Source organism: Petaurus breviceps, unplaced genomic scaffold (genome assembly GCF_028583685.1).
Source record: "Petaurus breviceps papuanus isolate PSGF00001 unplaced genomic scaffold, PetGlider_PUasm1.0 173, whole genome shotgun sequence".
NCBI lineage: Eukaryota > Metazoa > Chordata > Mammalia > Diprotodontia > Petauridae > Petaurus > Petaurus breviceps.
The window spans coordinates 31825014-31836722 of record NW_027185759.1 but is presented as its reverse complement, the minus strand read 5'-3'; the positions used below and the strand labels follow the sequence as shown (position 1 = coordinate 31836722).

General features: G+C 41.2%; 1 protein-coding gene across 5 annotated transcripts in view; it reads left to right on the top strand.

Moving 5' to 3' along the window:
* The window catches only part of TNIK (TRAF2 and NCK interacting kinase), a 433646-nt gene that overhangs the window by 351713 nt on the left and 70224 nt on the right, over window positions 1-11709 (top strand). For all 5 annotated transcript variants that reach the window (XM_069083584.1, XM_069083583.1, XM_069083581.1 and 2 more), the window contains one exon: window positions 278-384. In XM_069083584.1, the coding sequence (XP_068939685.1) occupies window positions 278-384 (107 nt within the window). The remainder of the gene's footprint in view (window positions 1-277; window positions 385-11709) is intronic.

Here is an 11709-nt window from a genome sequence, read left to right as displayed (position 1 = left end):
AGAGAGAGAGAGAGAGAGAGAGAGAGAGAGAGAGAGAGAGAGAGAGACAGAGAGAGACAGAGAGAGACAGAGAGAGACAGAGACAGAGAGAGACAGAGAGAGAGAGACAGAGAGAGAGAGAGAGAGACAGAGAGAGAGAGAGAGACAGAGAGAGAGAGAGCGATGTGGATGTAGATAAAAATATATTATATCTTGGAAAGGAGTAGAATGTGGACTAGGGAGATTTGTTTGCAATTATCCCTCCTCAACATCTGGAGACATTCTGATTTTCTTCCAGGTGCCTCAACGAACAACTTCCATATCACCAGCATTAGCCAGGAAGAACTCCCCTGGCAATGGAAATGCACTGGGACCCAGACTTGGATCACAGCCTATCCGAGCAAGGTAAGGCAATCAGATTAAAATACCATCATAAATGCTACCTCCAACCTTGTTCTTGCTTTTCTCTCCAGTACTTTCATCACTATCTTTATGAATTCCTATTATTCTGGGGTCCCATCTACATTGCAAGCTCTTTGCAAGCAAAAAAGGTGTCTTCTCTTTCTTTCACAGATTCCAATAGTGCTCTGTATACAGGAGGTTCCCAATGACTGCTTTTTGACTGAACCAATCCATGCTAGAGTAGTAGAAATTGAATCCAAAGTGAAATAATTAGAGCTATAGTATGATGCTCTCAAACCTGATTTCAATGACCAATTAAGCAATGAGGAAGAAGTCATTGTAGTGGTCAGTGGGTTGTTTCACTTATGCTTGGAAGTCACTGGAATGCTTATGATTAAGGAATTTAAGAGAACTTAAAGACAGCCCAGCCAATGGGTTCTTAAAAAAAAATGCAATTATTTACTTTTAGTTTACAAAATTCAGTTCCACAATCCCTTGAGTTCCAAATTTTCTTCCCCTCCATTTCCTCCCCTCTTCACCCCATGGCAGCATGCAATCCAATATAGGCTCTACAAACACCTCACACTAAACATTAGTCAAGTTGTAAAGAAAGATTATAACCAATTAGCCAATGAGTTCTTAACCTGAGATCTGAAAACATTTAAAATATAGAATTTTGATGACTATATTTCAATATAACTGGTTTCCTTTCTTATCCCATGCATTTCATTCATTTAAAAATATTATTCTGAGGAGAGGTCCATAGGTTTTGTCATACTGCCAAAGTGGTCCTTGAAATAAAAGAGGTTATCCAGTCCAACCTCCTTGTTTTTACAGATGGGAAAACAGCCCTAGAGAGGTGAAACGATCTGTCCAGTCACAAAGCCCATGACAGAGTCAGAGCCAAAACCCAAATCTTCCAAATCGAGATCCTATGTTTCCCACTTCACATTGATGCCTCTCCAATTAAAGGCAGAAGAAATAATTAAATATTAATCAGCTCTAATTACACCTTGAGGACAGGGACTATTTTTTGCCTGGAGTTCACATTCTAATGCGGGAGATAAGACATAAATAATTATGTTCAAACGAAACAGATATGGAATAAATGGAAGGTAATCATAGAGAGAAAAAACTAACAGTGAGGGGGGAGCCAGAATGGCCCCTTCTAGAAGGTGGGATTGGAGATGTGTCTTGAATGAGTCATGGTCTAGAATCGGGGCTTGTAACCATTTTTGTCATACTCTTTTGCCTGTTAAATGCACAAAATGAAATACACAGAATTACAAAGGAGACCAATTTTATCAGAATACTAAAAAAAATCACTGATACCAAGATAAGAACACCCGATCTAGAAAGATAAGTGTAAATGGTCAGTTTCATTCTCTTGAATTGACTCTACAGTAGTGGAAGGAAACTGACTCTTAAGAGAAAATCCTAGGGATAAATGTTACCATTATTTGTGTATCTCTTTAAAATATGGAATGCTTCTGATCATAAAGGCTTAGGCTTCCTCTCTGCATGAGCAGCCTTAGGAGGTGGTCAGTCCATAAATAAGACGGAACTGTGCAGGGAGGCGTTAATCTCAGGAGCACAGAACACTAGCACATTCTGAACAGTATCAGCCACTGCAGTCGACTTTCAATGAGCCATTTTCTCCTAGCTCCTTGTCAAATTCATTGCAGTCCTGATGTTGCTGAACAGCACCACGTGGGACGATGAAAGTGAGGGCTGGAGCTGAACTTGACCATGAAGCCAAAGGAACGTTGATATTGCAAACAGGAACTTTATCACTCTCTCTGTTTAGGCACTGATAAGTACATAATTATCCCCATGTCTTGTTCTTTTGAACCTTGTCCCCAGGGCACTCTTGCTTAGCCAGTTAACTTAGAATATTAGAAATGTGGTCTAAGGATGTTGTAATCTCAGGGATTTTTTTCTTTAATAACATAAAAGAATACAGATATTTAGGCAATCACATGAACAGAAGTTAAAAAAAAAAAGTTTAGTGCTGGCTTGTTATAGAACACCTTGCTGCCTCGTGGAGAGACAAAAGGGGAAAATGACAGTTCTTGCCTTCCAGATGCTTGCAATCTTCAGTTCTAATTCAGTGACATACTGAGAACTATTTAAATCATTTTTGTAGTCTAGGGCCAAGAACTCTGCTCTGAGATTCAGAAAATGTGAGTTTGACACTTACTAGCTGTGTGACCCTGGGCAAGTCATCTGACCCCTTTGTGCCTCAGTTTCCTAATCTGTAAAATGAGGATAACAATACTTGTATTACCTACCTCACCTGTTCTTTGTGTTTCCCTCCCCAAGTTTTATAGATGCAGTTCAATTACAGTTGCAATTGGTAAAGAGAACTAAATACAAATGAGTTATTTTTTTCTAATTGGCTTCTAGAGGAATTATTTTCTTTTGGTCAGATCCTTCAGTGTGTGTTGGGACATTCCAGGGTTTTGGAGAATGCTGTGGGTCCTGTTCAGGAGAGGAGTTGGTTGTATCCAGGAGTGGCAGGCAGGGATGCTAAGGGAATGGTGCGATAAGAAGAGTGGGTTGGGGCTGAGAGGGCTTGGGTTCCAGTCCCAGCCCTACTCACTTCTTCCTTATGTGCCCATGGCTAATTCCTTTCCCTTCTCTGGGCTTGAGCTTTCTCCTCAGCAAAATGAAAGAGTTAGACTATCTGACCTCAGAATCTTAGGAATCTTCATACACTGTAGATGGAAGTTTTGGAACAGAACTTTTTCAAGTAAGAGAAAGCCCACCAGGTCACCCCTACATCATGATCCTTGCTGCCAACTGTCTCCTGGTGGCCAGCATTTGAGGAGTGCATTAAGCTTATGCAGCCATTACTAAATCAAATTGGACTGGAGTCAAATAGGCATTAGGTAATTGTAATCGAACTGAATTTATAAAACTGAGAGGAAAAAAATGTCAAGGGCAAATACATACAAGAACCCTTTAGCTCATAGATTTAGAGTCTCTAGAGTCATGAAGTCCAATAGAGATGAGGACACTGAGGCTCAGGAAGGGTCACCCAAGTTCTAAGTGAAAAAGCTGATATCTGAAGTCAGGTCCTTTGACTCCAAAGTCAACACTCCTCTCTGTACCACACTGCCCCTCCTTGCGATTCTATTAAGATTATATATAATTATAGTATACAATAGTACTTAATCAAAGCATTGTAGAGGTACAAGATAAAGTAGCTATGAGGTCCCAGGGGAAAGTTTATTACTTCCAGGGGGGATAAGGGAAGGCTTCAAGGGTAGAAAGGGCAAGGTAATAGTATGTGCGGAAGATAATGTGATGCCCGTGTTAGCATTTGGGCTTGGAAACACTTTCAAATAATAGTTGCTAGTTTCTGGAAGCTTGTGATGAAGCTGTTCCTAGAAGGGGGAAGCATGGAAAAGTCTGAGAGGATAAAACCTAAAGAAATTCAAAGGGCTCCCTCATGCCATAGGAATGGCTAAGGATCAAGGGGAAAAGACACCATAACATACCACCTAAGAGACCATGCTATCACGTGATTGAAGAAGTAGTAAGGGCCCTCTCCAGAGCAGCTAGGCGGCACAGTGGAGAGAGCACCAGGCATGGAGTCAGGAAGACCTAAGTTCAAATCCAGCCTCAGACATTCACTACTGTGTGAACCTGGGCAAGTCACTTAACCCTGTTTGCCTCAATATCCTCATCTGTAAATGAGCTGGAGAAGGAAATGGCAAACCACTCCAATATCTTTGCCAAGAAAACCCCAAATGGGGTCACAAAGAGTTGGACACAGCTGAACAACAAGAAAGGGGCCTCTCCAGGATGTTTGTAGTTCCCAGGGAAATGAGGAAGACTTTAGTGGGCCAGGTCAACTTGGTACTCTTCCCCTCCCTGGTGCTACTCTTAAACACATACACATATGCACATGTATGCACATACATATATGTGCTATACATTCTATTTTACATGTGGAATTAATGAATTTAAAGATCTTCAAAATGGTGATTCTGATATACAGATGAAATCATTGTACATATAGCTACAAACATATGGAGGAGTAGATTAGTTAGAATGAGGTCTTCTGTTTGGCATTCCAATCCTTTTCAAGGTGACCACAGCCTCCTTTTCAAACCTGATTATAGGTCACTTTCCTTCCCATACTCTACAGTCCAACTAGACTGGCCTCCTTGATGGGCCTCATGTCTTGCCTCCTCCCATCCCTGGGCCTTTATGCTGGCCATTCATGTCTGGAGTTTGCTTTTTGCTCACCCTTTCTTCTTAAATTCCCTGGTTTCCTTCAAAGCTGAGCTGAAGAACCATCTTTTACTTAATGCTTTACAAGATCATTTCATCTACCAGAGTCTCCCACTACCATGACCTTGTATTCTCTCTATAGGAAGCTAGATATAGATGCATATGTGTGTAGATATACACAATACATAGATAATGTTTACATATACATGTATGTGTATCTCTGTATCTATATATACATATATGTATGTGTGTATCTGTCTATCTACATATGTATCTACAAACACACATGTCATATTAGTTACAGATTATATTTGTATATTATATTTTGCACATATGCATATATTCAAAAACACAGCACTCATATATGTGTATGTATGGTACACAGTGTCTCTCACACAATAAGCATGAAATAATGCCTTTTCATTCATTCGTAACAAATTCTGAAATTCATATACATGTGTATGAGTATGTGTCCAATGTACATGAGCTTGTATCCCATGTTGGCATACAATGACAAACATGAAACTGACCCTTCCCTCACGTTATTTGAATTGTATAGGAGAGAGATATCCTAGAACAGACCTGTGTGCACACATATATGTACACACAGCACTATGGGTTGTGTCAGATGACTAGGTAGGGATAGACGGTCAGACAGATAGGCACATAGGTAGGTAAGTGTCAGACAGACCGACAGACAAATGGACAGATGGGGAGAGAAATGTAAAGCCTGCTCTTTATGAGTCTGTTAGAATATAATCACTTTCATTCTTTATGTGGTATTTGGTGCTTATCATGTTCAGCACATTCCAGTTCTTTTCTCAAAGAATTTATACATAATAGTAATCCATGTACATAAGCATAAAAACTAGCATGTATGGGCCATTTTAAGGTTTGTAGAACATTTTGCATATACCATCTTGTTTGATCCTCACAATGGCCCAGAGAGACAGGTGCCACTCATCCTTATTTTTAGATGAGGAGACTGAGTCTGGATGACTACCCAGGGTCACACAGTGACAGGAAATGTCAGGGGCAGAATCCAAACTTGGATTTGTCAAACTCCTGATGCAGATAGCCCCTGGCTAGCATACCCCAGGCTTCCACAGATACAAAGGTATGAGGGCCCCTTCAGCCTTTCACATTCCTTCTTCTTGAACCCTGTTTTCCCATATTTTTCTATTTATCTTCCCTGTTTTTCCCCTTTGCCTTGAAGTCCCTAAGGATCAAAGTACATGTGAATTTGACCTGGATTCATTAAGTTCTTCATGAAATTTTCCTCCCATTTTATCCTCAGCAAGTGATATTGTTCCCTAGTCTACACGTTTCTTCAAAGAGGTCTGTAATACATGATTATCATGGTAGCTGGCTGGCGCAGTACATAGGGTACTGGGCCTGGAGTCAGGAAGACTTGAGTTCAAATCTGGCCTCAGACACTCACTAGCTGTGTGACCTTGGGCAAATAACATAACCTCTTCGTCTTAGTTTCTTTGACAATAAATTGGGAGTAATAGCAGCACCCACCTTGCAGGGTTGTTGTGAGTGTCAAAGGGAATAATATCTGTAAAGTGCTTAGCACACTGGCCAGCACATAGTAAGTATTATATAAATGCTGGCTGTTGTGAGCTGTGAGGACTAAAAATCCTATGAAATAATGTTTCTTGTTACCTTTGGGCACCTTTTTCTTTGGAAACCCACTCTTTAAACTCCTTTCTTTGCCTCCCCAAGGACACCTTTGAGCACTCCCTTTCATTTAGCTACAATTTCCTTTTGTCTTCTTGGGTTTGGTTTAATTACAAGAATGCCTCTCACTTGAACTGTTGCACCAGCTTCCTAATTCGTCCCCAGCTCCATATCTCTGCTAACCCCAAGCCATTCTGCACTCAGCTGCCAAGACAATTTTCTTCAGGCATCGCTCTGTCCATGTCGCTGCCTTGCTCGTGAGGCTCCAGGGGTTCTCCACCTTTAGAATCAAATCTAAAACCCTCTGTTTGGCATTTAAGAGCATTAGTCACCTTGCCCTTTCCTGCCTTCCCAGAGTTCATGTGCATTACCCCCTTTAGGACCTCTGTGGTCCAGAGATACTGGCCTAGTTCCTGTTCCTCACAATGAAATTCTCTCTCCCATGTCCATGCCTTTGCACTAGCTGTCTGTCACCCATCCACAATGCTCTCTTTCCTCCTTGCTGCCTTCTTCTAAGCCCCAGCTCAAACCCCACCTCTTCCACAGTAAGCCTTCCCAAGTCACTTTTCCACTCGATTCTCCCCACCGTCACCTGCCTTTTGTTCCGTTTGTATCTTGTACAGACCTCTGTATTTTACATTTTGTCCCCCTCGTTAGAAGGCAAACTTCTTGAGGGCAGGGACTGTTTGACCTTTCTTTGTATCTCATTGCTCAGAACACTTTTGGGCACATTAGAAGCACAGATAGTAAGGGTCTGAGGCTAGAAGTAAGCCAAGCTCTCTCTGATTCCAAGCCTAGCACTCCATAGGCTGCACAAAAGTTTCAAACTCACTTCTTTTCCAGAAGAGTAGAATGGTAGGAGAGTGGGCTGAATTTCCTTTGGGACATTGCAGAGATCCTTTATTTATCCCCATATAAGCAAAGACCCATCTATAATGGCAAAATGCTATTACTGTGCAAAGAGCACAGTAATTTGGAAGAATTGAAAATGAATCATATACAGTTGTGATTGGCAAGTCAGAAGGCAGGTGTGAGCAGGGTACACCAGTGAGGAACTCTGAACAGGAGTATAAGATGCCATCGAGGAGTTGTAAGCAAGAAAGAGAGGGCAGACTGGTCACATACATGTCAAGGACAAGTGATTTCAGGTTGACAGTCAGGGTCCTCCATTGGTAACAAGAAATCAAGGAAGGCCTTCAACACATACATGTCCTTTGGTGAAATTTGGGGAGTACATAGGCAGGTGTTTCATGGGTTGGATAATCATGGTTGCATTGGCATCTGCGTAATTGGAAGGAAATTCCAAATAATATCACAGATCCATTAGAGTATTTTAATGTTTGTATACTCTTGTGTATGTATCTGCATTTATATACACATGCACACTTCTGTGTGCATACACATGAGAATATATGCAAATATACACATTTTGGTGGGTTGTTGTGTTGTCTCAGTCATATCCAACTCTCTGTGACCTTATTTGGGGTTTGCTTGGCAAAGATACTGGAGTGGCTTGCCATTTCCCTCTCCAGCTCATTTTACAGATGAGGAAACTGAGGTAAAAAGGGTTAAGTGACTTGGTCAGGGTCTGTGTCTGAAGCCAGATTTGAACTCAGAAGAATGTCTTTCTGATTTAATATCCAGTGCTCTATCCACTGTGCCACTTAGCTTCCCAAATATATACATACATGTGTGTATATGTATATACAGAGATAATATGCGTGTGTTTGTGCATATAACTGTGTGTGATGATAATGCACATGTATATATATGTTTATGTGCAATATATATATGTATATATATAATATGTATAATACAGTTTTTGGTTTTAACCTGACCTACGATTTCATCACTATAGAGGGCTCTCATTAAGGGTCTTCCTCTCCTTTCTCCATGCAATTCTACCCCCACTCTCCAGCCTAGAGAGTTGTGGGGTGACTGAGACTTGTCCAGGGTCACAGTGTCAGAGACAAGACTTGAAACCAGATCTTCATGATGTGGGGTCTAGATCTGTGTAAAGTACATAGTATGATAGTTATCAAAGATCAGTGAAATCTTCCTTCTTATTTAAGATGCTTCCTCTGCTGCCTGAGAAGGGACCCTGCCACTTGCTGGACAGCCTAACATCCTTGGGCATATGCCTTTCTATCCATAGCTGTAGGGGTCATGTTATGGTCTCCTTTCATCCTGATGCTTACAAATTCTCCTTGAAGCAGACATTTCATTTCTTGTTCCCGGCACTCAGCTCTCTAGATTTTGCCAAAGTCCAAATGATAATGCAGGCTTTATCCTTGCCTGCCCTGACTGCTCCTCTGCCCTCCATGCCCAAAGCACATGGTGTCCTTTATTATTTATTGACCTCAAAAATCAATAAGCAACATTGCCCAGCCCACTTCCTCCTGAACAGCCCACAACCTCGAAATACATCAGAGGAGTTGAAATCAAGATCTGACCTGTGACCTGTCTTTCATGTGTAAGAAATCCCAGACTGGCTTCACTATTGACTTCTCATTCCTACTAGTCAGCCACATGTGCCATTTTGCATCTTATTGGCATCTTTTTTATTAAGTTAGAATTGGGATCCCCAAGGCACAGATTAGACCTGTGATTTCACTGGTATAGGGAACTCCCTAAGGAAGAAGTTGCATTCTGCCAATAAAAGTCAATCCCTTCTCTGCCTCAGAGTCACTCAGGACACTGAGAGATTAAGTTATTTGCCAGGGTCATACAACTAATATGTCTCCAAGTTGGGATTTAAACCCAAGTCTTCATGAGTCAGCTAAGCATAAAAGATGAAGTGTGTCCAAAAGACTAAAGGTCAAATCCAAAGGTAGTTACTTACTACCTATATTTCCCCAAGAAGTCACTTAACTGGGGGACTTGGTGGTCCAGACAGTTCTCTAGAGAACCAAATAAACTCCAAAAATGTATAGAGCTTGAAACAACATTTATTCTAATTCTGAGCTCTAGCCTTATGTCTCAGCATCTTGACATGCATGTCCCACTGAATTCAACACAGCTCAACCATGTCACTATCAACCAAGCTAAGAATATTTCCCTCTAAATATGCTTCCACCCCCTGAAATTACTACTTCTTAGAAAACACTTTATCCCTCCTCATCCATACAATGAGGATGTTGGATTAGATGAACTCTGAGGTGTCTTTGAGTTCTAGATCTTTGATCCTCAGACCATGTCTCTGATGTTCATAACCTGAGTCATCTTCAAAACAAGGGACTGAGTGCTGGGTCTGGAGGCAGGAATACCTGGGTTCAAGTCTGACCCCAGACACTTTAAAGGTGGGTATCCCTGGGAAAGTCACTTAACTTCTGTCCCCATTTTGCTCAGCTGTAAAATGGGAGTGATAATAATCACCCCTACCTTGCAGGGTCACTAAAGGGAATGAATGAGCTAATATTTATAAAGCACAGTGCCTGGCACATAATAGACAATAAATACTTGTTTTTCCCTTTCTTCCAAATGATCTTCCTTCTTTCTAACCTCTTGTAGCTAATCAGTTACCATGTCTTGTCCATTCTACCTCCACAGCATCCTCCTTACCCCACCCTATCTTTATTTCTATTCCCATCACCCTAGTGCAGACCCTCCTTACTCTCCCCCACCCCAGAATATTTCAGTAGGCTTCCAACATGGATTCTGACTTTCTCACACCAATCCATCCTTCACATCTCTGTCAAGCTAATCTTTCTTGGACACTGACGTTGTCATATCTCTTTGCTGATTTTAAGTAAGAAAATCTTCCATCCTTTTCTCTTATTGCCATTTAAAGTTGAAATACCTTTGCGCAAAATCCAGTCCCTCCAGAATCAACTGCCACCCTAGCTTTCTGATTTTCCATTCTATTATTTCCTTTTTTTGCATTCTGTTCTAGCCACAGTGGACTTCTCTGCTCCTCAGAGCATTACCTGGACTTACCACCTCTTTCCCTCTGTCCACACTGATCCCAGCACCTAGGATGTCTTCTCTCCCTTGATTCGGTGGCTACCTATAGGATCAAAAGCCCTTTGTATCTCCCCAGTCTTTTTATGCCTTTCTCCTTTCCACATACTATGTTGTCCAGAGACATTGGGGTTATTCTGCACGTCCACCATCTCCATTCCTTTGCATTAATTCCCTACCTCTGGAATATCCACCATCCTCACCTCTTGCTCTTCAAATCCTTGCCTTCCTTCACAGATCTTTCACAGTCCCAGGTCTCTCCCTTTACCTTCCCGCATCACACACACCCCCTTTACTGGAGCTTACCCTTCGAAACTTCTTTTTCTGTCCCTCTTGTTTGTACTTCTATACGTGTTATCTCCCTCTTTAAAATAGAAGCTCCTTGACAGCAGGGCGGCTTCTGTTTTCTCTTTGTTTCCCCAGCATTTCACAAGGTTCCAGGCACATGCACATGTAAAGCGATTAATATTTGGTGACTAAATGATTGATTCATCTACTAATTTTCACCCACCCTTTGAAGCTTATCTCAAGTGGCACCTCTTTTTTGATGCCATCTTTTATCACCCCAGTAGTCATAAACTTCCCCTTCAGACCCCCAAAAGCATTTTAATTTGCTTATATCATGTGATATCGACTATTATAATTATATATGTTTGCATCCTGTTCCTTTCATAGCCTGTAAAAACCCTGTGAGGGCAAAGGCCTTCTGTGCCATCTAAATTTTGTCATTTCTCTGGGGTCTATGTAAAGTAGGTGCTTAAATGAATGTTTATTTGATTTTTTTGATTGAGTTGAACTGGTTAAAATGTATGCAGATCCATTCCTGGCTTCATACTCCTACTTTCTCTTTAGCTCCCATGTTGAAAGCATGGCTGTACCATTTTATCACAAAGTAAAGTGGCCTTTTGGTTCTCCTCCAGCCTGTCTGTCCCCAGAGATAGGCAAACTCAGCCATTTGAGTCCAGAAATCAATGTTAGGACCTTCGGTTTCCATTTGGACATTCTGTGTGCTTCCAATGAATTGAATAAGTCCCACATCACTTTAGGTATCAACTTTGTGCAGTCATCTTCCTGATGCCAAAGATTAGCATGAGATATGAGAAGTTTAGCCAGTCATTAATATGTTTTCAGATCTCCAGGTGTTCAGACTCAGCTGGATATGCTGAGTACACTGGTCATTAAGCATTTCTCAGAATCTTCCGGAACGTGCTCACAGGTGGGCCATCCATCTCAGAGACACTTTGCAAAGGGCAGAAAAGAAATTATCCCATGCAATATTGCACAAGAAGATGGGCACAAATACTCTCTTCTTGAAAGGATCCTAAAAGGTTATGTTTTTACTTGAATTTTTTTTAAATTTCTAGATGAAGATCCATATTTGCTAAATGCTTTCCACTTTAAGCAGCTAAAATAACCGTCTGTTAATGGAAGTCTCTCTACCGG